Here is a 27802-nt window from a genome sequence, read left to right on the forward strand (position 1 = left end):
CCAAAGCCATAGGATAAGCAGGACACATGTTCGACTGAAGGCAGCATGCAGAGGTGCTTTTATTGCCTATGTCCTCCCTTACTTAGCCTTGCCCTGGGCAGCCACTGCTTCCATAGCCTTCCGCACCGTCTCCTCATCACCCAGGAACCTCATGGGCTTGGTGGGCTTCAGTGCCTGGTCCAGCTCATACACAATGGGGATTCCGGTGGGCAGGTTCAGATCCATGATGGCTTGGTCTGACATCCCTGGACCGAAGGAACAGCATCCTTAACCCCTCTGTTCCCAGCCCATCCGTACAGCAGATTCTAGGCCACAGAACTGGGAACTAGACCTTTTGGCAGTAATTTAGCCTTGGGAGGCCACAGAAAAGTACTTAAGGGTCTAGGCCCTAGTAGTATAGTGCTTGCCTAGTATGCTTGAAGCCCTGGGTTCGATTCCTTGGTACCACATGCACAGAAAAAGCTGGAAGTGGCACTGTGGCTTAAAGGGTAGAGCAGAAAGCCCCAGGACTGAAGGGGAAAAAAAATATCTAGGCAGAACCCAGTTTCGATGGAGCAGCCTATATAGCTCAGTGGCAAATTTCATTCTCCCTTATGTAACTGTGGTCTGTGGTGGTGCCACAGTAAACTGGCCAAACCAGAGTTGAGGATAAGGAAGAATATTAGCTGCTGTATGGTTTCTAGCAGTTAATTGCAGAGCAGATGAGACAAGCTAGAAACATGACCCTGCTTGCTCCAGCAGCCCCCGCCGGGAATAGCAGCTCAACCTTTGGTATTGCCATCACCCCACCCCCATGAGGGACAACTGGAGAATGTTCTCTGGGGATTCAGACACCCTGCGTTCCCTCTGGGCTCTTGTCATACTTATATGCCTCTTCTAGAGCAGGTTGTGGGGCATGAAGGGCTCAGAAGGGAGGGACAGAGGTGACGCTCCTCTGACTGGGTCCAGTGTCCGCAAGTGCTGGAGATCTCAGGTGTACCCCACTCCTTTATTACTGTGACCCCAGCCAGCCCCAAGGTCATCCAGAGATTAATCTTAGGGCCCAGTGAAAAGACAGTTGAGGGGCCTGCGCAGCCCATTTGTCAGCCATTGCTCTTTAGTGGGAGCCCAGAGTCTTAATGAGCTTCATAACTCCATACCCATTTTTGGCTATTCTTAGCCTTTGCCTAGAGAAGTAAGTGGGGAGCAGGGAAGATGGTACCCACTAGGGGATGAACCCCAAATTAAAAGTCAGGCACAGGAGGCAAGGTGGCACCTGATTCTAGCACTGCAGGCTGAGTCTGGGGGACATAGTGGCTACAAGGCTGACACTGAGGAATGTCATGAGCTCCCTAGGGATTCATGGTTTGCCCAGGCTCCTGCAGCAAGCTAAGAGTTGGAGGTAAGTGCCCTGAGTCCCAGCTCTGCCTTTTCCTAGCTGGGCCACATGCCATCATTAAGTCTATTCTGTTGAGTCAGCCCCTGACTACCCTTCCTGGGCAGCCAGGCTTTCCTTTGCTGACCCAGCATGTGCAGCAATAGGAAAGTATCATAGAGACGTTTCTCAACCCTTTCCACTCAAATCCACTTACGAATCCCACAAGAAGCCAGGGCTGTCACCCCTCCCCAGCTGCCTCCTGAGCATGGACTTTACCTTCCAGGTGCTTGACAATGCCTCGCAGGCTATTCCCATGGGCTGCAATGAGCACTCGCTTGCCAGCCTTGATCTGGGGTGCAATCTCCTCATTCCAGAAGGGCAGGGCCCGGGCAATGGTGTCCTTCAGGCTCTCACAGGTGGGCAGCTCTCCGGGCTTCAGGCCTGCATAGCGGCGATCCTGGGGATGAGGCACAGAGACATTACCGTTCCTTCCCAGGGCAATCGGGCCCCCACCCAAGGCTCCCAACCTGGAGGCTCTTCCCAGTGGCACACCTTGCTGATGGCGGTGTAGTAAGGGTGCTTATCATCCATTGGGGGTGGTGGGATGTCGAAGGAGCGCCTCCAGATCTTCACTTGCTCCTCCCCATGCTTGGCTGCTGTCTCAGCCTTGTTGAGGCCAGTGAGGCCCCCATAGTGCCGCTCATTAAGGCGCCAGGTGCGCACCACAGGTAGCCACATTTGGTCCGTGCCATCCAGGATGGTCCAGAGTGTACGGATGGCCCGTTTCAGCACCGATGTGTAGCAGATGTCAAACTCCATCTTGGCATCCTTGATGGCCTGGGCTCCCCGCTTGGCCTCCTCTGCCCCCTTCTCACTCAGCTCTGCATCGAACCAGCCACAAAATCGGTTCTCTTGGTTCCATGTGCTCTCACCGTGGCGGACCATTACCAGGCAGTGTGTGGCCATGGCGGAAGGGGACACGAGGGCACTCGATGGGAATGGCTGCCTCCCTAGCACTCCAGCTTTATAACAGTCTTCCCAGCCCCCATTCCACCCAACTGCCAGTCAGCATTCCAGGAGGGACAAGCAGTGGCAGGTGGCCAGTAGCAGAGCTGCTGGGGGTGGGGAGGTAGGCCAGGAGACTGAACTTAAAAATAGCCTCACAGTTATCACCTCTGTCTGGGCTCAGGTGTCAGGGCCATAACCAGCTGGTGCCAGAGCCGGGCTGAGTGGAGCTACTGAGGCAGGGCCAAGGTGAAGGGCAGGAGTCAAGCTTGGTAGAGGTCAGGGCTGCCAGAATGAAAAGGTCTCCAGAAGAACACTTCCTAGAGGTTCATTAGTCTCTTTGGTACTCTACCAGCTCTGTGCTGCTCAGTCAAAAGCATAAACAAGTCCCAGCCCCAGCCAGGGCACTGGTGGCTCACATCTGTTAGGACTGCAGTTGAAAGCTAGCCCAAGCAGGAAAGTCCAAAATTCTAACAACTGGAAAATCAGAAGTGCCATCATGGCTCAAAGTGCTAGATTTGAGCAGAAGAGCTCAGGGATAGCACTGAGGCCCCGAGTTTAACTCCCATGACCAAACATCTTCTAAAACAAAAAATCTCAGTGAGGTCAGAAGATGGCGCCGAGACAATAGGGACCCAGCCTAGCTTTCTCCCACAAACAGAGAATCAGGGAATCTCACGAGCCAACTATCTTAAGAAACCCACAATTACAAATTAAAGAAGCAATGGAGCACACAAACCAGAAAAGAAATCCAGATGAAGCTTATATCCAACATTCTCAAAGAATCCGAAACGTAAGGACCCCTCCCCCACCCCTCACCACTGGCTCCAAGCTGCAAAAGCCCTGGTAGAGGGTGTTGGGGCCCGGGAAGCCCTGAACTACAGTAACTCCAGCAAGTGGTGGAATCTAGACGCAGGAGTCCCTCAGACCAGGCATGGGCAGCACAGACGGCGGCAGAGACCAGAGGGGAAGCGAAGGACCCTCCCAACTCCACAGAGCAGCTCACAGCCAAACCCCTACACGTAAGTAGTTCAGTGGGTTGCCCCAAACCCATCGGGAAAGCAGAGCTGGTGGCAAGCTACAGAACTTAACCCAGACCCCTCCACCCCGCCCAAGAAACACTGACAAGTGTGGGGGGTGGGGGGGAAAGAATTGAGAATCCTGTCCCTTCCTCCCTTCCCCCAACAGCTCCCTCCCCCAGGCCATTTACTGGAGACTGACAGGTGGGCGGGTGCTAAGACCCAGAGCCCCACCAAAAGGGGCGGAGGTGTCCCTGCTCCTACCTGCCCAACAGCCTCCTCTCCCAGCCCACTGAATCTGGAGACTGAGGGGTGCTAAGACCCTGCCTTCCAACAGCAGGTGGGGGTGTATGTGAGTCTGCATGCCAGCATCTGACTGACCTAAACCTAAGTAAGGTGCCTTCCTGCTGGGAGTCTCCAGCCAAACAACTCCAAGGGGCTCTCAGCCAATGTGGCTGAAACACAGCAGGGAACTGAAGGGCAGACCAGCACGGGCCGAGCTAGCCCTCTGAGAGCCAGAGCAGCAGAAACCCCTTGGTTTAGCTGAGAGCTCCCAGAAACTCCCAAACCACAGGCCCTCAGATGGGCCCCACCCCTGGGAACAGAGTAGGAAAACTAGCCATCCGCCAGGCTACCTGAGACCAAAGTGCACAACTCCATCCTACGGCCCACTGTGGGGCCACTGGTTGGGCTGAGAGCTAGCTGTTCAGCAGCACATAGCCTCTGGGTACGGGCCGAACACCTGTAAAGAGCCGCAAACACTGACCTAGTCAGCAGCGGAACTAATTTAGCTGAGAACCACAAGTATACACAGATTCCCAGAACCACCAGTCCCAAACCATGTCGTCATGTACCGACCACAGAGCAAACCTACAACAATCTTAGATGCCTCGGAAAGCACAACGACAAATTACGACATACATAATCAAAGTACCACACAAAGCACAAAAGGAAACAAGAGTGAAGGGACGAGAGAGATGTCACCATCCCAAGAAATGACATCTGAAGAAACACGAAACATAGCTCTATTCAAGGAGATGATTGTGGACATGACTAAAGAGATTAAAGCAGAGTTCCAATAACAATTCCAGGAACACAAACAGGAAATTACTAAGGAGCTCCTCGAATTCAAAAGAGAAATGAAAGAAAAGATGAATACCCTCTCAGCAGACATGATCAGCTCAGTGTTCACAATTCCAGCAAAAATGGATGCATTAAGCAACAGATTGACTGAGATGGAGAATAGGACATCAGGAACGGAAGATAAAACACAAGAGCTGGAACAGAGAATCATTAGTCTGGAGAAAATCAGTCAGAATTCACCAAAGAGAACTCCAGGACACAGCCAAGAAATCTAATCGTCATATAATAGGGATCGATAAAGGGGCGGAGTTTATCAATAAAGGGATGCAACCCTTATTCACCAAAATCATAGCAGAGAACTTCCCCAACCTTGAAAGGGAAAATATGTTACTGAAGGCTTCAGAACTCCAGGCAGGCAAGATCGAGATTGTAAACTAGTTCAGCCACTCCGGAAAGCAGTGTGGAGTTTTCTTAAAGAACTGAAAATTGTCCCTCTCTACGATCCCACCATACCACTTCTGGGCATCTATCCTGAACACCATAACCCAAGATATGATAAGGACACCTGCTCAGCTATGTTCATCTCTGCCAGGCGATGGAAACAATTCAGATGCACTACTGCAGATGAATGGATACAGAAAATATACAATGGAATTCTACATAGCCAACAGACAAGATAAAATAATGGCATTTGCAGGGAAGTGGATGAATCTAGAGTGAATCATGTAGAGTGAGACAAGTCAAGACCAAAGGAACAAAAGGCGCATGGTATCCTTAATATGTGGCTATTAGATCCAAACAGTACAAGAGCGAGAACTCAATAGTGGCATACCCAATGCTATGGACATGGTACTGGAAACACAACTACACAGACATAAAAACTTCTGACTCTATAAACATGTTTTATTACATAGATTAATATGTATCTATGACACACAAACCCTCAGCCTAATTTTGATTATGTTCTAAAAACTAAGTGCCAGTGATTGTATATATAGATTCCCTTCTTGAATAGTTGTTTGCTAAACACGTCATTTGAAATACAATGTAAAATCAATATTAATAAATGCTTTAATAAAAAAATCTCATCCCTTGGTCACTTTTTGTTATTTTTGAGTGTCTCACTTATGATCTTCATGCCTGCATTTGCAGAATGCTGAGATTATAGGCAGGTACCACCATACCTGGCCTCTTGGTCACTCTCAACCAATGAGTAAAGAAACTATTGTGGAGGGAAGTCAAGGAATGAAAAAGAGATTCATGCACATAGCTCTACGAGTCTGTGTTTAAGGGTGCATAAATATGTGTCTGCATTAAGTCTACAGCACATGTGTGCATGTGAATACCGTCTGTAGTGCCTGTATGCATGCTTAATGTTGTTGCCAGGCAGATCTGGGGACTTTGTTCTGCCAAATCTGGCAGACAGTTGCACATGATGGGGACCATGCTCATGCATCCATATCTTTTCTTGGGCTTCTACTCCCTCCCTCTGTACTAGGATCTTGCAGGGATGGCAGTAACTGAGAGCAAGGCCTGAAAAGCTCCTCAATGGGCAAATAAAGGTCACTATGATAGAGCTAGAGGGCAGACCTAGAGCCATTATTTTGGGAAAAAAGATCTGCCCTGTAGGAAATAATACGAAAGCAATAGCAGGGGCTGAGGCACACACCATGTTTAGCTTCCAGAACAAACCACAGGCAGTATGGGTCCCTTGTCTTATATCTGAGTCCTGCCAAGCTGGGCTTACCTCTTCCAGCTAAAACTGCCTTGGAAAAGACAATGAAATGCATGCCTCTGATGAGCCTCTACCTCTAGGGCTAGGATGGAGTCCTGGGGAAAGTCATGTGCATATTAAACTTAGCAGGAACACCCAGAAATGGACCAACGTACAGGATAGGCAGCAAGGAGCTGAGCCTAGGACTTCCACATTTGGGTTCAGCACACACAGCCCCCTGCTATGCCTTAGGTGACAGCAAAAGGAGATTGGGAGGTATGGCCTGGATGTACAAGAAGCCCTCTGTACATACACACACACCTTCTATCCTTTGCAGACCAAGAATTCTCACAGATTTGAGAGAACTTTTTGCAGGCCAGAGAAACCACTGAGGCTGGCAGGTAGAATCTATCCCTCCCAGCAGCCACATGTAGGCCTTGCCTTCTCTATCCATCCTGGCTGGTGCTGTGTTCCTGATGTCATGGGCAGTGTACCTTTTGTCTCGTGACTGCATTAGTAATGGAGGCATTGGTCCACTTAAAAATGCTCTGGCAGTTCTGACACACCAGTTCTAGAGCACTAGATGAAGAGATGCCCAGGCAGTGATATCTCAGAACATAGTTTATTAAATAATGAAGTCCAATAGACATTGGACTATTCAGCCAATTGACACTGTTAAGCTTAAGTTCTCTCCTGCAATCTCTATGTTCAAATTAGCCCCAGGTAAACTTAGGGGAATTACAAGAAAGAAGAAGGGCACATGAATGGGTAGGAAAAAAAAAAAAAAAGCAGAAAGCAGGGTACTTGTAATCCTAGCTACTCAGGAAGGAATTTCTGTGGACTGTGGTTTAAAGCTAGCCCAGGCAAGTAAGCCCATAAGACTTTTTTTTTTTTTTTTTTTTTTTGCCAGTCCTGGGCTTGAGCTCAGGGCCTGAGCACTGTCCTTGGACTTTCTCAAGGCTGGAGCTCTACCACTTGAGCCTCAGCACCATTTCCGGGTTTTTTCTATGTATGTGGTACCAAGGAATTGAACCCCGGTCTTCATGCATGCTAGGCAAGCACTTTAACCACTAGGCCAAACTCCCGGCCCACCCATGAGACTCTTAACTCCAATTAACACAAAAGGCTGGAAGTGTTGCTGTGGCTTAAGTGATAGAGAGCTAGCCGTGATCACAAAATCTCGGGGACAGTTCCTAGGCCTCAGACTGGGAAGGAAAAAAGACATAAGCAGTTTCAATAAGAGATCCAGGAAATTCCTAGTATGTAATACATACAAAGACTCTTGTCTTTTGATAAGAAAGAATGTAAACACTCATCTTGTGTCTTTAGACAGGATAAAAATCCATTCAACCAGGGTTTTCCACTGGTATCATTCGTACTCTGGGCCACTGTCACATCTTCAGCCAGTCACAGTCCTCATAGGACTGAGGCCCCAGAAGGGGTGATGCCAAAAGCTAGATAGCCCACTGCAGACCTCACCAGAAAAAGCTGATAGGACTGGAGAGGTGGGAGAGGAAGCACTTTGGAGTGACACAAGGAAGGGGAAGGCCTTGAGATAACATTTGGGTGAAAGCAGCAGAACCCAAATGACTGAGCCATGAGCCCCAAGGGGAGGGGCGGAGCAGTGAAGACCACAGACCTGCAAATAGATGGGAACATCCCAAGGTGTGTGTGGCAGGGGTGGCACTATATCCCAACACGATGAAGCATGCAAATATCTTAAGCCACTTGAAGCTGGATGGAGGCAGAAGTAGAAGCCAGATACTGGTGGGGGCAATCACTGGGGGTCAGGAGAAACAAAACTTCTTCACCTGGACTGGACTGACTGCAGGTCTTGCTGCCCCCTGGTGGCTATACAGGGAACAGGCAGCTCAGAGAGCAGAGAAGAGACCCAGCCTTTGAGCCTTAGCCCGAACCATTAACATCATGATCCATCTGACAGATGTTTGCTGATGAAGTCATGGGAATAGGCCTTGAGCACAGAAGTCAGGACACACACAGACATAGACACAGACACACAGACACACACATCCCAGTATAGTATCAGCATAAGATGAAATAGAGACCAATGAAAAATTAAGAGTACAAGAAAAATAACCTACCAGTATGGTAAATTATGATAATTTTGCTGTACTGGGGTTTGAACTCAGAGAGTTGTACATGCTAGGTAAGGGCTCCATTTGTGGTGGCTCAATTAATTTTGTGAAATGAATCTAACAGGAAAAGAGCATCTTTAATAAATTGTGGGAAATGGTGTTGTGGCTCAAAGGGTAGGGCAGTAGAGTTGAACTGAAGGGCTTGGGGACAATGCCCAAGCCCAGAGTTCAAGTCCCACAACCAACAAAAAATAAATAAAATAGTGTGGGGACAACTAAATAATGATTCCTTACCTCACATCTATTAAAAAAAAAAAATTACCTCAAGGGGACCAGGAATTTGGCCTAGTGGTAGAGTGCTTGCCTAGCATGCACGAAGACCCAGGTTCAATTCCTCAGTATCACATACATGCCAGGTAGCTCACTCTTGTAATCCCAAGTACTCAAGAGGCTGAGATTTGAGAATCATAGTTCAAAGCCAGCTCAGGCTGGAAAGCCCATGAGACTTTTGTCTCTAATTAACTACTAAAAAGCCAGTGGTAGAGTATTAAACTTGAGCACAAAAGTTCAAGGACATGTACAGGCCCTGAGTTCAAGCCCTAGATGTGGCACATACACCCACATCCAAAATTATTTCAATAGCTGGGTGTCAGTGGCTTACAACTGTAGTCCTACTTAGGGTGCTGAGATCTGATGATCTTGGTTCAAAGCCAGCCTGGTTGGACAAATATGAGAAATTCTTATTTCCAACTATCCAGTAAAAAGAGAGAACTGGAGGTGAGATTCAAGTAACAGAATACCAGCTGAGGGTGCAAGATCACAAAACAAAAACTGAAAATGGACAATAAGCTAAAAGTGAGAGTAAAAGCACTCCAGATGACTCTTCTTTATAAACTTAAACACATTCTTAGCTCATGACCCAATAATCACATGCCTTCTTATTTACCCAGAAGAAATTAAAATGTTTCTCTGCTCTTAGATGAATGCTTACAATTAAATTTTCATGACCACAGGAATGACTTTTTTTGCCAGTCCTGGCTTTGAACTCAGGGCCTGAGCACTGTCCTTGGGCTTTCTCAAGGAGGCTAGAGCCCTACCACTTGAGCCACAGCACCACTTCCAGTGTTTTCTGTATATGTGGTACCAAGGAATTGAACCCTGGTCTTTGTGCACTCTACCAAACTCCCAGCCACAGGAATGGCTTTTTGAACATACCAATTAAAAACACAAAAGGGGGAAAAACCTCAGATAAATTAGACTTTATCAAATTTAGGAAACAGCTGAGTATGGCACATGCATGCCTACAAATCCTAGCTACTTGAAGGCAAAGGAGGATCAAAAATTCAAGACTAGCCTCAGAAATTAGGAGAATCTATCTCAAAAATGAAATGCAGCCAGACACAGGTGACTCATGCCTATAATCCTAGTTACTCAGGAGGCTACGATATGATCGCAGTTCAAAGCCAGGCCAAACAGGAAAGTCCATGAGACATTTAGTCCATGAAGCCCTGAGTTCAAGCCCAAATACACACACACACACTTAAAAATCCAAAAGGAAAATGGGAGAGGAAACAGGACTGAGATGTTGCTTACATTGTATTGCACTCAATTAACATGCACAAGATTCTAGTAGTTCATTTTCCTTTTTTTTTTTTTTAGGTTAGTTGTGGGGCTTGAACTCTGTGCCTGGGCTCTATCACTTGACCCACAGTACCACTTCCGATTTGTTTGGTGTTCCAATGGACTTCTGTGCCCAGGCTGGCTTTGAACTGCGATCCTCAGATCTCAGCCTCCTGAGTAGCTAGGATTACAGGCCAGAGCCACCAGTGCCCAGCCAGTGGTTCATTTTCTAGTAAAGAGGGGAGAGAAGGCTGGATCTTCACATAAATCAGATAGCAGATAGCTAGATAGCAGCCAAAATGGACTGATGACAACCCAAAGAGAATCCTAAGATTCTTGATCAATGCATGCTTTTGAAAAGTATGAAATGAATGCTCATGTAAAATTGGTTATATCTAGGCACAAAGAAAGTCCAAAGTAGTATTTATGTTTTGGCAGAAAACATGGAATACACCTGGTGGTCACATCAATAATCTCAACACTTCAGAGGTTGACACAGAGGTCTGGGCTACACAGAGATGGAAACCAGCCCTAGTCTGGTATGGTCCTCTCATAGCAAGAACTTATTTAAAAAAAAAAAAAAAAAACACTAACAAAGGAAGGGGCAAGGGTTATCCACTCCTCTATCTTACCATACCAGATCGGGAGACAGTCCAGAAAAGAGCAGCTGGTAATAGCTGGAGGCTGGTTCTCATATTCTCCATTTTCTACTGAAAGACTGTTTACTGAAAACCTCTTTAACAAAAGTATGTAAAAAATAAAAAGACTTAGCCAGGCACCAGTGGCTCACACCCGTAATCCTAGCTATTCAGGAAGCTGAGATCTGAGGAACACAGTTCAAAACTAGCCCAGGCAGGTACGTCTGCGAGACTCTTATTTCTAATTAACCACACACACAAAAAAAGCCAAGAGTAGACTTGTGGCTCAAGTAGTAGAATGCCAGCCATGAACAAAAAGTTCAAAAAAAGTACCTAGGCCCTGAGTTTAAACCTCAGAAGTTGCACAAAATAAATGAAGAATGAAAGACACCTCCATCCACCAAAACAAAAAACAAAAACCAAACCAAACCAATAAGACACCACAGAAGGGGAGGATGCATGAAGAGAAGGGAGGAAGTCTGGATGAACACAATGTGTTAAGTCTCCAGCTGCTATGACAAAACACCTGACCTAACAACTTAAAGGAGGAAAGATTCATTTTGGCTCATGACTTCAGAGGTTTCAGTCTGTGGTCACTTGGCTCCATTGCTTCCAGGCCTGAGGCACAACAACATGGCCTTGTGCCATGTTGGGGTAGACAGAAATGCAGCTCAACCCCACATTTATGACATAACCAAATGGTTACTGGGACAATGTAAAGTGATGTTCTGGGGGACAGGACTATTGCTTCCTGGTTGATAACAAAGGTGACAAGTTTCTACATTCAATGTGTTAAGATCTGTAAAGCTACACATCCACAATCCACTTTATTACATGTTTATTATTTAAAAAAAAATAGTTGGCTGGGTGCTGTGGCTCACACCTGTAATCATAGCTACTCAGGAGGCTGAGATCTGAGGATCAAGGTTCAAAGCCAGCCTGGGCACAAAAGGACCTGAGACTTATCTCCAATTAACCTCTAGAAAACAGGAAGTGGGGTTTGGCTCAAGGGGTAAGGTGGTAGCCTAGAGCTGAAGGGCTCAGGGACAGTACCCAGGCCAAGTTCAAGCCCCCTGACTTACCCACCACCCGGATGGTTAATTGGAGATAAGCCTCACAGCCTTAAGTGCCCAAGCTGGCTTCAAACCAAGATCCTCAGATCTTAACCTCCTGACTAGCTAGGATTACAGGTGTGAGTCACTAGCACCCAGCCTGTTTAAAATATGGAGAAGGGTCATAGAATCCCTCACTTGACAAGGTGACTAAGTCCCAAAGGAGACCAGAATGGACTCCCGGTAGACAAAGCAAAGGCCAAACTGTGCCTAGGCAGGAGGAACACACAGGATGGTCCTCTCCAGTGCTTCCTCCACCTCAGGAGACGAGACAGCCATGTCCAATCTGGAGCCCATCAGCAGGACATAGTGAGACAGGAAGTGGCTTGGGTCAGGGGCTCAGGAAGGTGTGTATTGAGGTTGGCCGGGTGGCAGGAATGGTAGAGGCCTGTGGCCATGCTTGGAATTGCATGGTGTGTGTTTGGAACTGCTGCAGAGCTAGGGAGGAGACACAAGGCAGGATTTGTCCTTAAAAACCAAAAGAACACTTCAGGGTTGGCTTTGAATAAACCTTATTCCACCAGAAAAAAAAAAAAAAGCGAAAGAACAGAGCCTGGCTGGAGACAGTGGTGCTGGCGTGGCCTGCAGAAGGTCAGCAGATGCTTTTGCACCCCTTCAGCACCCCCATGGAGATGTCCCAAGGCCAGAATGACATTTTTTTACCTCACAGCGCCAGCACAGGGCTGGAATGCCCTCCCATGTATGTATAGTGGGCTGCAGTGCAGAAGATTCCAACGCATCTCAAGGGAAGAAATGCTCACACCAGGACCTCAGGATCTGCCTCAGCTTCTGACACAGGTGCTGCTCAGAGCCTCTGCCAGTCTGGGACTCTGAGGCATGGGGAGACTGAAGCTGATTCAAAGCCATACTGCTAAGCAGGACCCTACAGGTAGGCTGGCTACGCAGCTTCACCAAAGCCCCAGCAGTGACAAGCCATCCACTGGCGGTGGTGAGGACATTGGGCATCAGCTGAGTGTCCAGCAACCCCTCTTTTCTTACCAGTGGGGGTGGTGACACCACAGAATCAGGCGTTTCTCTGCTCAGGGGGAAGGTAGTCAAGGCCCAGATGTCGGAAGATGTCTTCCTCAGAAGCCACATGAAAAAGTATCTTCTGCAACAGGAGCGGGAGACTACTGGGATGCCCAGTGGCCTCTCCCCGCCACCCCCAACCACAGCAGGGGCCCACACTATGACAGCAAGCCTCGGTGGTTTTAACATTTTGCGGGAGTTCAGATTCTGACCTGGGCTCTGTGGGTTCTAAGATGGAGGAATCTGGGCCATTTCTGGGGCCAGGAAGCAAGCTAGTTCTTGTCAACATACCTTCTCTGGGTCAAACAGCCCATGGCTATTCAGACACAGTCCTTTCTCCTTCCGGCTAAAGCGGCGTAGCTCCCGCTCAAAAAGCTAGGAAGAAAGGGCTGCTGAGTCGAGCTGGCCCACCATGGCCCTGAACAGCCCCAGCAGCCCAGACCCACCTGAGAGCCAGTCCAGCCAAGGAGAGCAAAAGGGAACTGGTGCCTGGGAGCCACCACCAGATCGACCCTCACAGCTTTCCAGCCAGGCTGGAACCCCAGGGCTTCCCCCTCAGCAGCCCCCGGGGGTTTTGGCAGGCGGAAAATGCAGAAACTCCTCTCAAAGGCATCCATGGTGCGCTTCTGCTGGGCCAGGCGTGCGAGGTCATCCAAGTGACTGGAATGGTACTGATGATACAGGACAAGGCCCTGCAGAGAGAGGCAGGTGTGGGCAGGCATCACCACAGTGCTGGGAGGAAAGGTCAGTCCGTGGCCACCCTGGGCAGGAGAGCCAGAGGCCCTCACCTGGCTCTGCAGGTGGTGCAGCATTCTGGGCAGCAGCCCCACCTCCTGGCCTTGCTCCGGGTGGGTGATAAGGAAGTCCACATCGTGGCCCTGCGTTTTCCCCCTGAAGGGAGATAGTTTGGGTCTCTCACTTCTGCCTTGGGCTATGTTTCCTTCAGGTAGTGGGAAGGTCACCTGTGTTCAAGGCTCAGGTTCTTGCCCTGGGGAGGGACCTGAGGTTGAGGAAGAAGGTGTGTTGGGCTCCCTTACCTCCGGAAGCCACCAGTGAGTGTGACAGTAGCCCCGGGCAGGATCTGTTCCACTGTTGCCTCCACCAGCTTCTGCACGGCCTCAGCATCAGATCGCCCAACTGGGGTGCTCAGGTCCTGGTGGTGCTGCAGTCCTGTGGGCAGCACAGCTCTCCTGACCGGCTCAGCCTGCTCTCCCCACTGGCCCCACACCCAGGCAGGCTGTCCCTCAGCTGAGCCCCAGATGCTACAGCAGTACTGATAAAAGAATCACAGTGCATCCTGACTGCAGCAAGAAGACATCAGGAAACCCACCTGCCTTTGACTAAGGCCCTCCTATACTTCCTGCCACTCAGGCACTCTGCAGATCCATGCAGTGCAAAGGGCTTCAATGCAGGGAAACTTTTAGCCCAGGTGGCTCTAGGAAAGCTCAGGGGCAGTCCTCCCTTGAGCTCACCTGCTTTCTGCTGCTGGGTCAGTCTCTGGGGCTGTTCTCGAAGCTCATCTAATGTTCGAAGCCCTTCTAGGTACCACCGGTTGGCAGTCTTCACTCCCACCCCAAAGATCTGGGTGAAGCGCTGTATAGAGGAAAAAACTGCTAGTTCAGGAGCACATTTCCCAGGGGAGATGCACCTTGTAGCTCTTGTGCCCAAGGCCATGGGGCAAGGGCTCAGGCCCAGAGTCTACCCTGTGAATTCACACACTTGAACAGCTCAAGCAGGGGAAGGAGCTCTCTTATCCACCTGCCAAAATACTTCAGTGAGCTACCTTCTCATTGTGCCTTCTCCACTCTCATACAGGTCAAGCCTGTGCTTTTAACAAAACCAACAGTCTCCTAATTCATCAAGTCTTAGGCTCTTATGCTGCCAGAAAAAGTATACCTCTTACACCAATAGCAGCTGGAACTTACTGCTGTAGTTTTCTTACAGACAGTAAAATCAAGGTGTCCATCAACAAAAGGATGGTTTCTATAGAAATGTTCACAAGGCTGGGTGGGCCTACTAGAGGCCCCAACATGGCAGATATGGGGTGATGAGTCTTCCATACATAATAAGTGGGAGAGTGCCACTGGTCCTGGGGGATCTGGGACCAAGTATGTGGCTTGCCCTGGCTGTGGGCCTGAGACTCTCCACAGAACTTTGGAATGAGACTCAGGCCAGCCCACAGTGGTAGAGGCTGCACCATGGTCTAAACCCTCTGGGATTGGCTCTCCTAGCAGTGGAGAGCACTGATGTGGATGGAGCTGGTGTGCAGAGAGGCAGAGGGGATAAAGAGCGACAGCTCTTCTCTTTCTAGACATTTTTTCCTAGATTCTCTGGACCTAGAGCACAAGGCAGGCCACTGACATGGTAAACAACAGATCCTGAGTTTTAACATACACTGGTGACTCACACTTATAATCCTAGATTAATCAGGAAGTTGAGATCCAGAGAACTGAGATTAAGGCCAGCCTAGGCAGAAAAGTTCACTAGACTCTATCTCCAAAATAACTAACAAAAAACAGGACTGGAAGTATGACTTCAGTGGTACAATGCCAACCTAGCAAGCATGAGTCCCTGAGTTCATCCAGTAATGCAACAATAACAATTGATAACAATAATAAACCAGGAAAAACCAGGACTGGAGACATGGCTCAAGAGGTAGTATCATCCTAGCAAGCACTAGGCCCTGAATTTAATCCCCAATAAGATGAATGTCAAGGGGTCGGAAGTATGGCCTAGTGGTAGAGTCCTTGACTAGCATGCACAAAGCCCTGGGTTTGATTCCCCAGAACCACATAAACAGAAAAAGCCAGTAGTGCTGTGGTACAAGTGCTAGCTTTGAGAAAGCTCAAGGACAGTGTCCAGGCCCTGAGTTCAAGCCCCAGGACTGGCAAAAAAAAAAAAAAAAGAATGCCAAGATTATGGTGTATACCTGTAATTCTAATATGCAGCTGAGGTATGAAGATCATGTAAGAGCCTAGCTTAAGCTACCAAGTAAATTGTCTTAAAAACTAAGAAAATGCTCAGATTAATAATTACATTGTTTATAAAACAACTTTCTTGATTACTAATGTAAATATCTGCTAGCTTGAATACATCTGGTGGCTCTGGAGTGCCCAGGAGGAGACAGGATAGAGGACAGAGATACCAGGGCTCCAGCATCTCTCAGTTCTTCTCCTTCTTCTGCCCATAGACCCTCATTGGGGCTGGAGCTGAGAGCTGAGAGCAAAACCACTCATCTACCTACCTCAACTTCAAGATCACTTCATCTCAACACCTATGTTCCTTGACCCAGCAGCCAGCCAGCCCCAGGCCCCTTGCCCAAAAACACTTCACACATGGCTTGTGGCATGCTCTTCTAAGACTTCCTTGTCAAGGGAAGTCTTGCCCTGACAAGGTTCTGGGCAATCTTCCACAGTACCCAGGGCCTTGCCCTCCAAAGAAGTCACACTTTACCAACACATGTCTGACAGGGCCACTGATCTAACACTTCTACCTACAAACCAGATGGAAAAAGAGTGTTAGAGTAGACAAAACCAAGGTATTCAGAGGGCTGGGAAGGGGCCTTCATACAAGGTTAGCAGGAGTACAAACAGGAAAAAGATACCATAGAGACAAGGCAAGCCCACAGCACCAGGGTGACAGCCTGTATACACACACACACACACACACACACACAGTCACACTGTTCCCTCCAAAAAGCTATATTTGGCTTAATGTGCTTGTTTAGCACACATGACAATGGCCCCTCAAAAAGTTACCTCAAAAACAGAAGCTGGGTGCCAGTGGCTCATGCCTGTAATCCTAGCTACTCAAGAGGCTGAGATCTGAGGATCACAGTTTCCAGCACAGGGAGAAAAGTCTCTGAGACTCTGATCTCTACCTAATATTCAAAACGTTGAAAGTAGAGCTATGGTTCAATAGTACAGCACCAGACTTGAGCAAAATAGCTCCAGGTTTCAAAGTCTCATTGTCTCCCCCTACACCCCCTGCCCCCCTCTCCACACACACAGTGCTGGATGAGCCAGAAAATTTCCTGTGCTCAAAAGAGGCTTTTGTCTGCCTGTCTCCACTTGGCAGCTTAGCTGCCATTTCCTCAGAGAGACCTTCTCTGATGCCAAGGCTGGCCCAGCTGACCCTGTTGCCTTCCCCAAACATTCCAGCCAGGGTACTGGACCACCTGCGCACCTTCATGGCCTGGTACCTCTCTGAACATCGAACTCGCTCCACCTCCTCACATGCCCCATGCTCCAGCAGCTCCTGAGGAAAAGCACAAAGCAAAATCCTGAGCCCAAAGGAATTAAAGAACAAGCAGTCATGTTTAGGGCTGGGATCTGAGGATGAGAGAGTCCTCCCTGCACTCTGCAGAAAAGGGCTCCGTGCTGCCAGAATCCAGTGGGATGTGGTGAAGAAGCCAATGTTTTAGGGAGGTGAACAGGAGCTGGTGCCACAGCAGGAGTGAAAGCTCCTCAGGGTTAGAGTTACAGAATCTGAGGACTTGATCACATAAGTCAACTCTCAGACGACTAACATATGTCAGGATACATAGCGTTTGCTTTTCCAAATATGTATGACTTTATCTAAAAAGGTAACTGAACATGTTGGAGCATCAAAAAGACATATACTCCAGATACTTTCTCCCACTATTGTAGGCAATATGGTGAGAATACTAATGCCTAACAAGGCCCTGCACAGGCTCTCAGCCACTCTGAGGTAGCAAACCAACTCAGACACGAAGAATCTGTGTAATGGCTTGCATGTCCAAACTGTCATGCCATATGTCTCCTGCTGCCCCTCATGGGCCAGACCTCCTCATACCCCATCCACTCACCCCACTCTCAGCATGGCAAGCACCCACCTACCTGGATCACTCTTAAAGAATGTTCTCCAAAGTGGGGCAGTCCCTGCAGCTGTCCCAGGGATGTGACAGGGCAAGGCAGGGCCCTGACCATGGCAGATGCTCTTTGGAAGGAGAGGCAGCGACCCTCACTGCCTTCAAAGCCTGCTGCCTCTGCCAGGGTATCCAGGGCCTCCTGAGGGGAGAAGCTTGGTTTAAGAGACAAGGTGATCAGGGCACTGATTAGCAGCCACCCAGCCCTACCCACAGTCACAGCTGCTGGGACCTCCTGAAAGACTCAGCTTACCGAGAGGGTAGTGTTGTGATGTGTGAGAGGTGTGGGACGCTGACAGGCATAGGATGGCATCCACTCTGGAATCAGGGGTACATTCCTGGGCTCAGCAACCTGAGGAAGGGCAATGTAGAGCTCATCACAGGCTGCAGACAGGAGAGCTAGGTGACACATAGAGGCTTGCCTCCTCTGAACTCTGAGGATGCAGGTAGTATCCAGGCCCCGAGTTCAAACCTCAGGACTGGCAAAAAAAAAATTTTTTTAAAAGTAAGTGTGCCACCAGATGCCAGTGGCTCACGCCTATAATCCTAGCTACTCAGAAGGAAGGCTGAGACCTGCTTGTGGTTTGAAGCCAGCTGGAGCAGTAAAAGTCTGCAAGACTTTACTTTCAATTAACCACTGTTGAGTGGTTAACTGAAAGTAGAGCTTTGGCTCAAAGTGGTTGAGTGCTAGCCTTGTACAAAAGAAAAGATCAGAGACGGGGCTCTGAGTTCAAGCCTCATGATGACTGGGTGCAGTGACAAAAGGAAGCACAAATAGAATTGCAGCCCAGACTGGCCTGGGGATAAAACAAGACCCAACCTAGAAAATAATCAAGGCAAAAAAAAAGGGGGGCTTGGAGGTGTGGCTTAAGTGGTAGAGCACCTGCCAAGCAAGCATGATGTCCTGAGTTCAAGCATACACACACACACACACACACACACACACACACACTAGTGGACCCTAAGTGGTGAGGACAGGAATTGGGATAGCCCTGGCTGGAACCCCTCTATTTGCTCTTCAGGGACCCAGAAGTTTGGGGGAGTTCTCACTCCCCATCTCCCCTGAATGACAGTGAAACAAACCTTCCCAACACACCTCCCCTGAGTTAGGCAGCACAAGCTCACCTCTAAGCGGTGCCGGACCTCCACAGGGACAGGCTGCGCAGCCGCCATGCTCTCAGTGAACCAGGTGATATCTAGCAGAGCAGGGTGGGGGCCACCTGGAAAAGTAGTAGCTATGCGTTCCTGCCAGCAGATGGCCTCCTCAGCCGAGGTCTGCTCCATCACCACATGGGTCACCTCAGGGCTGTGGGGAAGAAAAGAAACCCAGGTGAAACCCAGGCCCCATCCTGTTCTGCTTCATACATCCAATCCTTTGCTACTGTTATGCCCTCCTCAGGGTAGTATTTTCTAAATGTCACCTCTTCCAGAAAGTCTTCCAGGCATCTCCGCCAAAGGCCAACTCTCAGAATTGTAGTTCTAGGCCCCAGATACTCACAAGTCACCTGTTAACTGGTTGCCCTCTCCCCTTCACAGAACGGTATTCCTTAGAGGCCGGGAAAAGGTGATCCTCATCTTGGTCTTGGGGATTAAGCACCGATTCCCACGCCTTCCTGCATTATTCCGAATCCTGAACACCTTGGGCAAGCCCAGTTTATACTTCTTCTGACTTTATAAAGTTAGATAATTAGCTATCTTGTAAGGCTGTTATAAAAATGCCATCTGGCACCAGTGGCTCACAGCTGTAATCTTAGCTATTCGGGAGGCTGAGATCTGAGGATCTTGATTTGAAGCCAGCTTAGCAGGCAGAAAAGTCTGAGACTCTTACAGGAGATACAGTTAACCAGCTTCAAAAGCCAAACGTGCTGAAGCACCATTGAGTGGAAAAGCTCAGACGCAGAGCTCAAGCTGAGTTCAAGCCTCAGGACCCTCACCAAAAAAAGAGGAAAGAGTAAGCTAACCCTACGTCCCTGTGCTCTCCCCAATCTTGGCACTTCTGCCTCACCCTGGATGCTGTTTTTCTGGGTTCTCTCCTAGAGGAAAGACAGCTACGTCTGCCTGCCGCTGCGGGGATCCGGAGGTCTGTCTGGCTCCAGCGGCCGGAGGACCACCCGCAAACACCACTGCTCACTCGTTACCCGAGCCTACTTGGCTTTTATTAAAAGCTCAGTCTGCAGAGGGAACCGGGAGCCGGAGAAGGTCACCTGACTGCGAAGGCGCCAGAGGCCACTCCGGCCCCACAGCCCAGGGCGCTGCTGCTCCGCAGCGGTGCGCCACTTCCGCCCGGGGTCAAACACAGCACCCACTAGCTCGGGGCACTCGCCCCGCGCGGGGTCCGCACACCTGTAGGCGTCGAGGACGCGGAAGCCTTTGGACAGGGCCAAGCGGGTGAGGAAGGCCCGGCGGCTGCGGCCCATTCTCCGCTCGGCCAGGAAGATGGCGACGCCGGGGAAGCGCCCCGAGGACGGCGCGGAGGAGGCGGCTGCGCCGGCCCGCACGCGCCGGCGTTTCGGGAGCATCTGGCCAGACTCTGGCAGGGCGAGGACACAAGGGGAAGGAAGGCGGACGGAAAATTCCGGGAAGGAGGAAGGAAAACAGGAAGCCAGGGTCCGGAAGCCAGCGGGAAGAGGAAGGGGCGCCCAGCCAGTCGGAGGCACTTCCCTACGCAAACGAGCTCCAAAGCCCAAACTCGAAGTCTCGGCCGGCGCGCGCTCCGTGGAGACGGGAGGCGGGACGCGGGCGGGCGGGCGGGCGGGCGGGACGCGGGCGGGCGGGCGGGACGCGGCGGGCGGGCGGGCGGGGCGGGGCTTCTTCCCAGCCGGGAGCTCGGGTGGGAGAGAGCGCGGAGGGCGGGGCCTCACCTGCATCTGGGCGGAGCTCCGCCGAGGCTGGGCGGGAGAGGGAGCGAAGGGGCGGGGCCTCCGTGGGCGGGGCGCGCGAGGAGAGAAGAGGCGGGGCTTCTCCCACTTGGAGCTCGGGGTGTGCGAAGGGAGAGGAAGGGCCGGGCCTTATCGGCTTGTGGGCGGAGCTCGGCACAGGGGCGAGGAGGAGGGGCTTCTCCGCATCTGGGAGCTTGGACTCGGTCGGGAGGGTGGGGGTGCGGGGCGAGGAGGGCTGGGGCCCTATCTGCATCCGGGCGGAGCTGGACCTGGGCTGGGCGCAGCGAGCAAGAAGAGAGCGGACGGGGCTTCCCGCCTCCCGGACCGCAGCAGCTGGACGTCAGCCGACTTGGTCCTAGCCAGGCTCCCTGTCGTGAGACCCCTGGACCTGCCCGGGGTCCTCCGAGTCCAGGAGCTCCGGGTGAGCTCGTGCTGCTGCTGCTGCTGCTTCAAACACAAAACGGCTTTTGTTAGTTGTTGTTAGGTGAATGGCATTGGGACAGACTGGCCAACCATTTGGAAAAATAGAAATTGGCTCCCTCCATTACTGCTTAACACTAAATAAATTCCAGATGGATCAAACTTCTAAATCTGAAAAAGGAGGCTGAAAACCTACTGGTAGAAAGTTGATGAATATTTTTTATGACCTAAGTACCACAATAAATTTGAAAATACTAAATGGAAAGTGATAAACTGGACCACATGCAAATTTAAAATGTGACAGAGTTGTGACACACCTGTAGTCTTTGCACTGGGAGAAGGAGGCAGAGAGATGGCCACTTCCAGTACAGTTTAGGCTTGCGATATACCTTACATTATAGCCTATCTCCCTTTTTTTTAAGTATTTAAACATTAAAATCAGGGTTGGGAATGTGGCTTAGTGGTACGGTGCTTGCCTAGCATGCACAAAGCCCTGGATTCAACATACACAATAAAAAAAATGCCAGAAGTGGTGCTGTGACTCAAATGGTAGAGTGCTAGACTTGAGCAAAAGCAGCTCAGGAACATTATCCAGGCCCTGAATTCAAGCCTCAGGACTAGGCAAAAATAAAATAAAAATTAAAGTCAAAGTTGAGAGGATGTGTAGTGCTTGAGGATGGTGAATTCAAGGATAACTTGGCCTATATAGGGAGAACCTGTTTCAAAATGGGTCAAAAGATAAGATTGGAAGAAGTGTGATATATTTTGAAATGGAGTAACTTTTGTAATTATAAAATGGAAAACATAGGCCAGAGGTAAACACCAACCTTCAGAGAAAAAAAAAAAAAAAGCTCAGAGAAAGCACCCAGGCCCTGAACTTAATCCCCTCAACCGAAAATAAAATTGGAACAAATATTTTAAAAGAATAAAACCTAGGAAAGAGAAAAGGCAATAAAAAGAATTCCATAGATAAATAAGTAAAAGGCAATGAAGAACTGACAACAAAAGAGTTTCTGTAATGACTATGTTGGTTAGAGAAGTGCAGATTTGAGAATATCTTCACCTGTAGGGTTATGAAACACAACAATTGCTCATATATTTTGCAGGTATGAGGAAATCGGCAGTTTTAGGAGGGTCTAGAAATTCAGCAACCATATCTAACTAAAGGAGAACAAGTCACACACTTGTTCCATCAATTCCTTTCCCAAGATTGGGGCTATGAGGTAAGCGGATAAGGCTGGGCAGAAGTACTGCATCTGGACAGACACCTACGTTATTCAGATGTGCTACATTTGGAATCTGTTACGGAAGTGTAGCTCTCCTCAAACCAGCTAATGAAAAGACAGGGTTGGGGGTGAAACCAGCTTTCCCATGCTTCTCGCTGACTTTTCCCTCTCAGTCCTGATCTGCAGAGCCACAACGTGGCTCTGCACCATGGCCTTGTACTGTTTTTCTTTCTTTCTTTCTTTCTTTCCTTTTTTTTGGTGGGTCATAGGGCCTGAACTCGGCCTGTATTGGGGGCCAAGTAACGCCATGTCTAATAACTTTCTGCTGAGGCTTATAGTAGGGATAAAACACGGGGACCTCTTTGTCCTGACCATCTTGTATCCTGATAGGTTCCCTCACCCAATGTAAGAAGGAGGGATTTAGGGAATAGAAAGAGAGAGATCTTCCTGCCTTGATGTAGCTGCGTGGCGTCTCTGTTCTTCTGTTCGTGCTCTGGGGTAAGAAGGCTGGGTGCGGGAGGACAGTGGGCCCCTTCCTCTCGCGGCTTGGCCTGGTCGGGGGGTGTTTTTCCCCATCCCCCTACTAGTGGAGGGGGACCAGGGACGAAGGACCCCGACAGGCCTGGGCGCTGTCCCTGAGCTCTTCAGCTCAAGACAACCTCCCTACCCTAGAGCCAAACCACACTTCCCATTTTCTAGAGGTTAATTGGAAATAAGAGCCTCAAGGTTCTTTTGTGCCTGGGCAGGCTTTGAACCTTAATCCTCAGATCTCAGACTCCTGAGTAGCTAGGATTACAGGTGTGAACCACCATACCCAGCTTTCCCAAGCCTTTCTTTTATCTCCCAAGGGCTGTCTCTGTCCTCACACCGGCTAAGAGTCCAGCTGTGAAAGGAAGAGACAAATGGTTCATGTTAGATCCCCTGGGAAGAAATGGTCCCTTCCTTTGGCTTTCTCTGCCTGCACCATGGCGGTGCACTTCTCTTGAAGTGGGTGGAGTTTCCTTTTGGCATACCTTACAGTTCAAACCAGTATCCTCTTGGCTTCTGCTCCTTCTCCCAGCCTGCTGACCACCCACCTTGAGATTCCCAGACCTCAGGACACTTCTGATCACAGCCAGGAGATCATGGGTGTAGCCTTCTCCTCCTTGCTTCCCTCTGTGGGGAACTCTGGAGCCAACCTGGGAGACCTGGAAAGGGTTAAGAGATTGGAAAGCCATCTTAACAGCAACGGGAAGGCTAAGAGCTGGACCCCTGTAAGATCAGTCTAGGCAAAACAGAGGTTCAAGTTTCTATCCTAAGTGCTTGAACTACACCAAAAGTTTAAGACCTTGGAGATAAGATAAACGCCTTTGTTACTGTTTATTAATGTTAGTGTTTGTTTCCCTCTGCTTCCTAAGACAAGGGAGTCAATTATCACTTGTATACAACCTTATGTCTCATGTTGATTGTAATTTCAAAAATAGATTGATACCCTAATCTATGCATGTACCTGTAGTGGCCTCCCCTGTATGGAACTAAATAAATAAGCTTGTAAATGGGAACTCGGGATTCTGAAGCTGGTCAGTGATGGACCCCTGGTCCCCCGTCCCTATCCTCTCTCTCCTTTCTGGCTGTGCTTAGCCACATCCCTCCATGGTGTGAGCAGGGTCAGAGCCTGTGGTCCTCATCTGTGGGAACAGCTCCTTTCCTCATCAGGGTATAACTTTGCTCAGATGTCCCCTGAATGGGCTCCTTCAGCTGTATGTGCCCTCTAAAACTGGCCCCTTCCTCTTAATGTCTTCTGTCTCAGCCAAGCCACTTGGGCTCCCCTTGGGGGGATCTTTATCTCCTATGGAGACAGAGACAGTGCTTATTTATTTATAAATAATGAATTCAAGTACTGTGGTATAAATTCAAAATCTCTCTCATCTTCTCTTTGTCTCATGTTTTTTCACTCATTCATTTCCAGCTTTTTGGTGGTTAATTGGTATTTACAGTCTCACCAATTGTCTGTCCATACTGAATTTTAACTGTTATCCTCAGATCTCAGCCTCTTGAGTAGGCAGAATTACAGGCATGAGCAACCAGTGCTTGGTTCTTTCTAAAATTTCTACTAAGGGCATACATGTATGACTTGGAAAGAAGAGTGAGAGAAAAGGATTGAACACAGTACCATGACATTTCATGGGTGACAAGAATCTGCTTTGTTCTCATGATTCCTTGCTGTTCCCAGGGCCCACTGACCATACTACCCTGGAGGACCGCTTTGGTTCTCAGGAAAACTTCACCCTTGACCTTATCTGAAAATGCAGGACTGCCAGATCAGGATGATATCCTTACCACAAAACCCCAAATGGGACAGTTTGCACCATAAATCCCAAACAGGATGGTTCAGACAATAAATCCCCAATAGGAGAGGGACCGGGAATTTGGCCTAGTGGTAGGGTGCTTGCCTAGCATGCAAGAAGACCAGGGTTCAATTCCTCAGTACCACATACATAGAAAAAACTGGAAATGGTACTGTGGCTTAAGTGGTAGAGTGCTATCCTTGAGAAAGCCCAAGGACAGTGCTCAGGCCCTGAGTTCAAGCCCCAGAACTGGCAAAAAAAAAAAAATTCTAAAGAGAGAAGAGCCCTGGAATGGATAAAAACATACAACCCCCAGCACTCCCCCACTCTGTCTCCCTGACCCTGCTCAGTGTAGCATGGAGTCCTGCTCCAGCCATGGTTAAAGCCTGTCTGGTCTGCTGAGGTTTCTGCCTTCTTTCTTTCCTTTTAGCCACTTGATCTTTCCTAACACTTGTGACTCAGTTTACTAACAGTGGGTGAGGAGACTTCTGGCCTGAAGCCAAAGTATGTTCCCTCTCTCCTTCCCTCCCTCCCTCCCTCCCTCTCTCCCTCCCTCCCTCCCTCTCTCTCTCCCTCCCTCTCTCCTTCCCTCCCTGCCTCCCTCTCTCCCTCCCTCCCTCCTTCCCTCCCTCTCTCCTTCCCCTTCTCCCTCTCCCCCCTCTTTTTCTTGTTTTGTTTTACTCCAAAACCCGGACTTAAACTTGCTCTCTGACACTAGCTTTCCCTCATTGGCTGGTGCTGTACCACTTGAGCCATTCCTCCAACACCCTCTCTCTCCTATTGTGCTAGGGTCTTACGTGGGCTATGTAACACTCAATCACTGAGCTACCCACCAGGCCAGTGGTTCTCTCAGGCTACCAGAGACGCTCCTTCTACCTATATACCTAACCCCCAGGTACATAGCCACAGGGCAGTTCTGTGAAAGAGAGGTGGACTGGGAAGGTAGGCAGCAGACAGGGCTGGGGCATAGATGGGTAAGCAATCTCCTCAGTCTCCTCCTTTCCCTGAATCTGTAGATCACTACAAGGATTCCTGGGAAGTACAAGACTTTGGCTGGTTTGGGTGTACTGTTCCAATAAACCTGGCTCAGGTACCCCTGCCCCCATCAGTCCCATCTTCTTCCCTCTCTGAGACCCTCCCACACACAGTCTGAAAGCTTATGCATTACCCTCCCGGCTTGGCCCTTTCTGCATCCCTGAGGCTCAAAGTCCCCTCCCCTGCTCCCTAACCTTGGCTATTCCTCCTCAGCTCCTATTCATGATTTGGATTATTTTTTCCCAGATGTATGAGCTTCTGGCTATTTCCTGTTCTAACTTCCTGCTCAAGAGCATCCTACCAGAGACTCCTCTGTACTCATAGCCCTTGTAAAGCCTCCCTGGGGAATCTTTGATATCAGTTCTTTTTGGAGTCATCTACACTTACACTCAACCTGAGCTGACTAGCGGCTGTAGGGGCTAGCTTCAGGACCTGGCTTGCTTTAGGACCTGCCCCTTCCACCTTGGCCACGCCCCTCTACAGGCTGCCTGCCAACAGCACTTGCAAAGTGTATAGCCCATTTGATGCCACCATGACAAGGCATCATGGAGTGGGGCTGGGAAGGAAGGGAGCCAGCTTTAAGAGCAGCAGTAAACTTTGCCATCTCCCTTGTGTACATCCATGTGCATTCATACCATTTGACTACTAGGCCTCCATTTTTTCATTGGATATTTATTGTGCCAGTATTAGGACTTAAACTCAGGATGGACCAAGGCACTGTCCCTTAGCTTTTTTTTTTTTTTTTTTTTTTTTGGCCCCTTTCTCTTTCTGGCCCCGCTCGCTCCGGCCCAGGTCGCTCCCGCACGCTCCTGGCCCCGCTCGCTCCCGCCCGGCCCTGCTCCTGGCTTGCTCCTGGCTCTGCTCGCTCCGGCCCCTTCTCGCTCTGGCCCCGCTCGCTCCCGCCTCGCTGGCTCTGGCTCAGCTCGCTCCCCGCACGCTCAGGTCCTGCTCGCTCCGGCCCCACTCGGTTGGGCTCTGTTCACTTCAGCTCAGCTCGCTTCTTTCGCTCTCTGTCGCCGTCGCAGTCTCGTCTCTGCCACTTTTCCGGTTTGGTTGTGTCTCGTCTCTGCCACTTCGGGCTTGGTTGTGTATGTGGGATACCGAGGAATCGAACCCGGGTCTTTGTGCATGCTAGGCAAGCACTTTAACCGCTAGGCCAAACTCCCGGGCCCTGTCCCTTAGCTTTTATTGCTCAAGATTGGTGCTCTACCACTTGTGCCACACCTCCACTTCTGGCTTTTTGCTGGTAAATTGGAGATAAGAGTCTCTTGGCCTTGTCTGTCTGAGCTGACTTTGGACAGCTATCCTCAAATTTCAGCCTCCTGAGTAGCTAGAATTATGGCATAAGCCACCAGCAGCCGGCTACCAGGCCTCTTTGAGATGAAAGGAACTGACATTAGAATAGCCTGTGTATCTCAAGTGTCTTGTGCTAAGTGGGAAAAGCAACCAAGAGTAGTCTCTGATTCTGTTAAGACAATTTAGAAAAGGCAAAACTATGGGAGTTTCTGATTGTGGTTGGCCCCAGAAGTGCTGGTCTGGCCTTCACTGAGCTGTTTAACATATCATAGTATAGTATATGACACCAGTTAAGCTGATGTTGTGTTCAGGTCACATGTACCTTTATCAAGTTATCACATTGGGAAGCTTGAAACAACAGGAATTTACTCTCTCAGTTCCTGAGGCCAGAAATTTTTTTAAAAATTCAGGTGTCAGCAAGGCCATATCCCCTGAGTTATCCAAAAGAGGATATTACCTACCTTGTCTACGTCATTCCTGGGTTTGTGGGAATTTGCTATATAGTTCCTGCTGGTGCTTTCAATGGCTCCTTTTCTTTGGGCTTCTTTGTATGTCCTCTCTTCTTTTTCTTTCTTATTTTTTTATTTTTTTGGTGCTTGTACTGGAGCTTGAACTCAAACTCAAGGCCTGGCAATATTCCTTAGCTTTATTATTCAGGCTGGAACTTTGAGCTACAATTTCACTTACAGCTCTGCGCACTCGCGCATGCATGTGTGTGTGTTGTTAATTGGAGGTAAGAATCTCACAAACTTTCCTACCTGAGCAGTCTTTGAACTGTGATCCTCAGTTTTCAGCCTCCTGAGTAGCTAGGATTTGGGATATCAGTTTTCAACCTGTTATCCTGGGCTTTCCTTGACCTGTACAAACTATTTAGAGCCTTGGAATTTGTACCCTATGGTGGTTGGTTTTGGTTGATTGGTTGGTTTGTGGGCGTTTGTTTTGATTTGTGACAGGCTTAGCCTTGAAATGATTATCCTACTTCAGCAGGAGTGCTGGAATTACAGGCGTGCTTCACCTTACCTGATGTGGATTTGGGTTTTGAACAATAGAGACTCCAA

The 27802-nt window shown here is 49.3% G+C and overlaps 2 protein-coding genes across 2 annotated transcripts; both read right to left on the minus strand.

Annotated features, from left to right (window-relative positions):
• Positions 1–29: 29 nt before the first annotated feature.
• Positions 30–2445, minus strand: Pgam2 (phosphoglycerate mutase 2). The gene is made up of 3 exons (XM_090332481.1): positions 1910–2445; positions 1634–1814; positions 30–245 (listed from the first exon to the last, which is right to left on the minus strand). Exons 1-3 carry the CDS (start codon positions 2321–2323, stop codon positions 79–81), a joined length of 762 nt encoding a protein of 253 aa, XP_090188607.1. The 5' UTR covers positions 2324–2445; the 3' UTR covers positions 30–78.
• A 9554-nt stretch (positions 2446–11999) lies between these two features.
• On the minus strand, positions 12000–20271 carry Polm (DNA polymerase mu). The gene is made up of 12 exons (XM_090332482.1): positions 19905–20271; positions 18687–18867; positions 17815–17913; positions 17533–17703; positions 16859–16930; positions 14146–14266; positions 13711–13843; positions 13462–13564; positions 13120–13365; positions 12965–13048; positions 12644–12755; positions 12000–12082 (listed from the first exon to the last, which is right to left on the minus strand). The coding sequence occupies exons 1-11, from the start codon at positions 20078–20080 to the stop codon at positions 12669–12671; spliced, it is 1473 nt and encodes a 490-aa protein (XP_090188608.1). The 5' UTR covers positions 20081–20271; the 3' UTR covers positions 12000–12082; positions 12644–12668.
• Between the last annotated feature and the right edge of the window lie 7531 nt (positions 20272–27802).

Source organism: Megascapheus bottae, chromosome 5, assembly GCF_031878675.1.
Source record: "Megascapheus bottae isolate mThoBot1 chromosome 5, mThoBot2.hap1, whole genome shotgun sequence".
Lineage (NCBI taxonomy): Eukaryota > Metazoa > Chordata > Mammalia > Rodentia > Geomyidae > Megascapheus > Megascapheus bottae.

Coding starts and splice junctions, on each gene's coding strand:
- Pgam2 (XM_090332481.1), bottom strand. CDS start 2,323: ATGGCCACACACTGCCTGGTAATGGTCCGCCACGGTGAGAGCACATGG. Junction 1,815..1,909: donor ACTACACCGCCATCAGCAAG/GTGTGCCACTGG, acceptor CCTCATCCCCAG/GATCGCCGCTATGCAGGCCT. Junction 246..1,633: donor CATTGTCAAGCACCTGGAAG/GTAAAGTCCATG, acceptor CCTTCGGTCCAG/GGATGTCAGACCAAGCCATC.
- Polm (XM_090332482.1), bottom strand. CDS start 20,080: ATGCTCCCGAAACGCCGGCGCGTGCGGGCCGGCGCAGCCGCCTCCTCC. Junction 17,704..17,814: donor ATCACAACACTACCCTCTCG/GTAAGCTGAGTC, acceptor TTCTCCCCTCAG/GAGGCCCTGGATACCCTGGC. Junction 13,844..14,145: donor GACCCAGCAGCAGAAAGCAG/GTGAGCTCAAGG, acceptor TGCTGCCCACAG/GACTGCAGCACCACCAGGAC.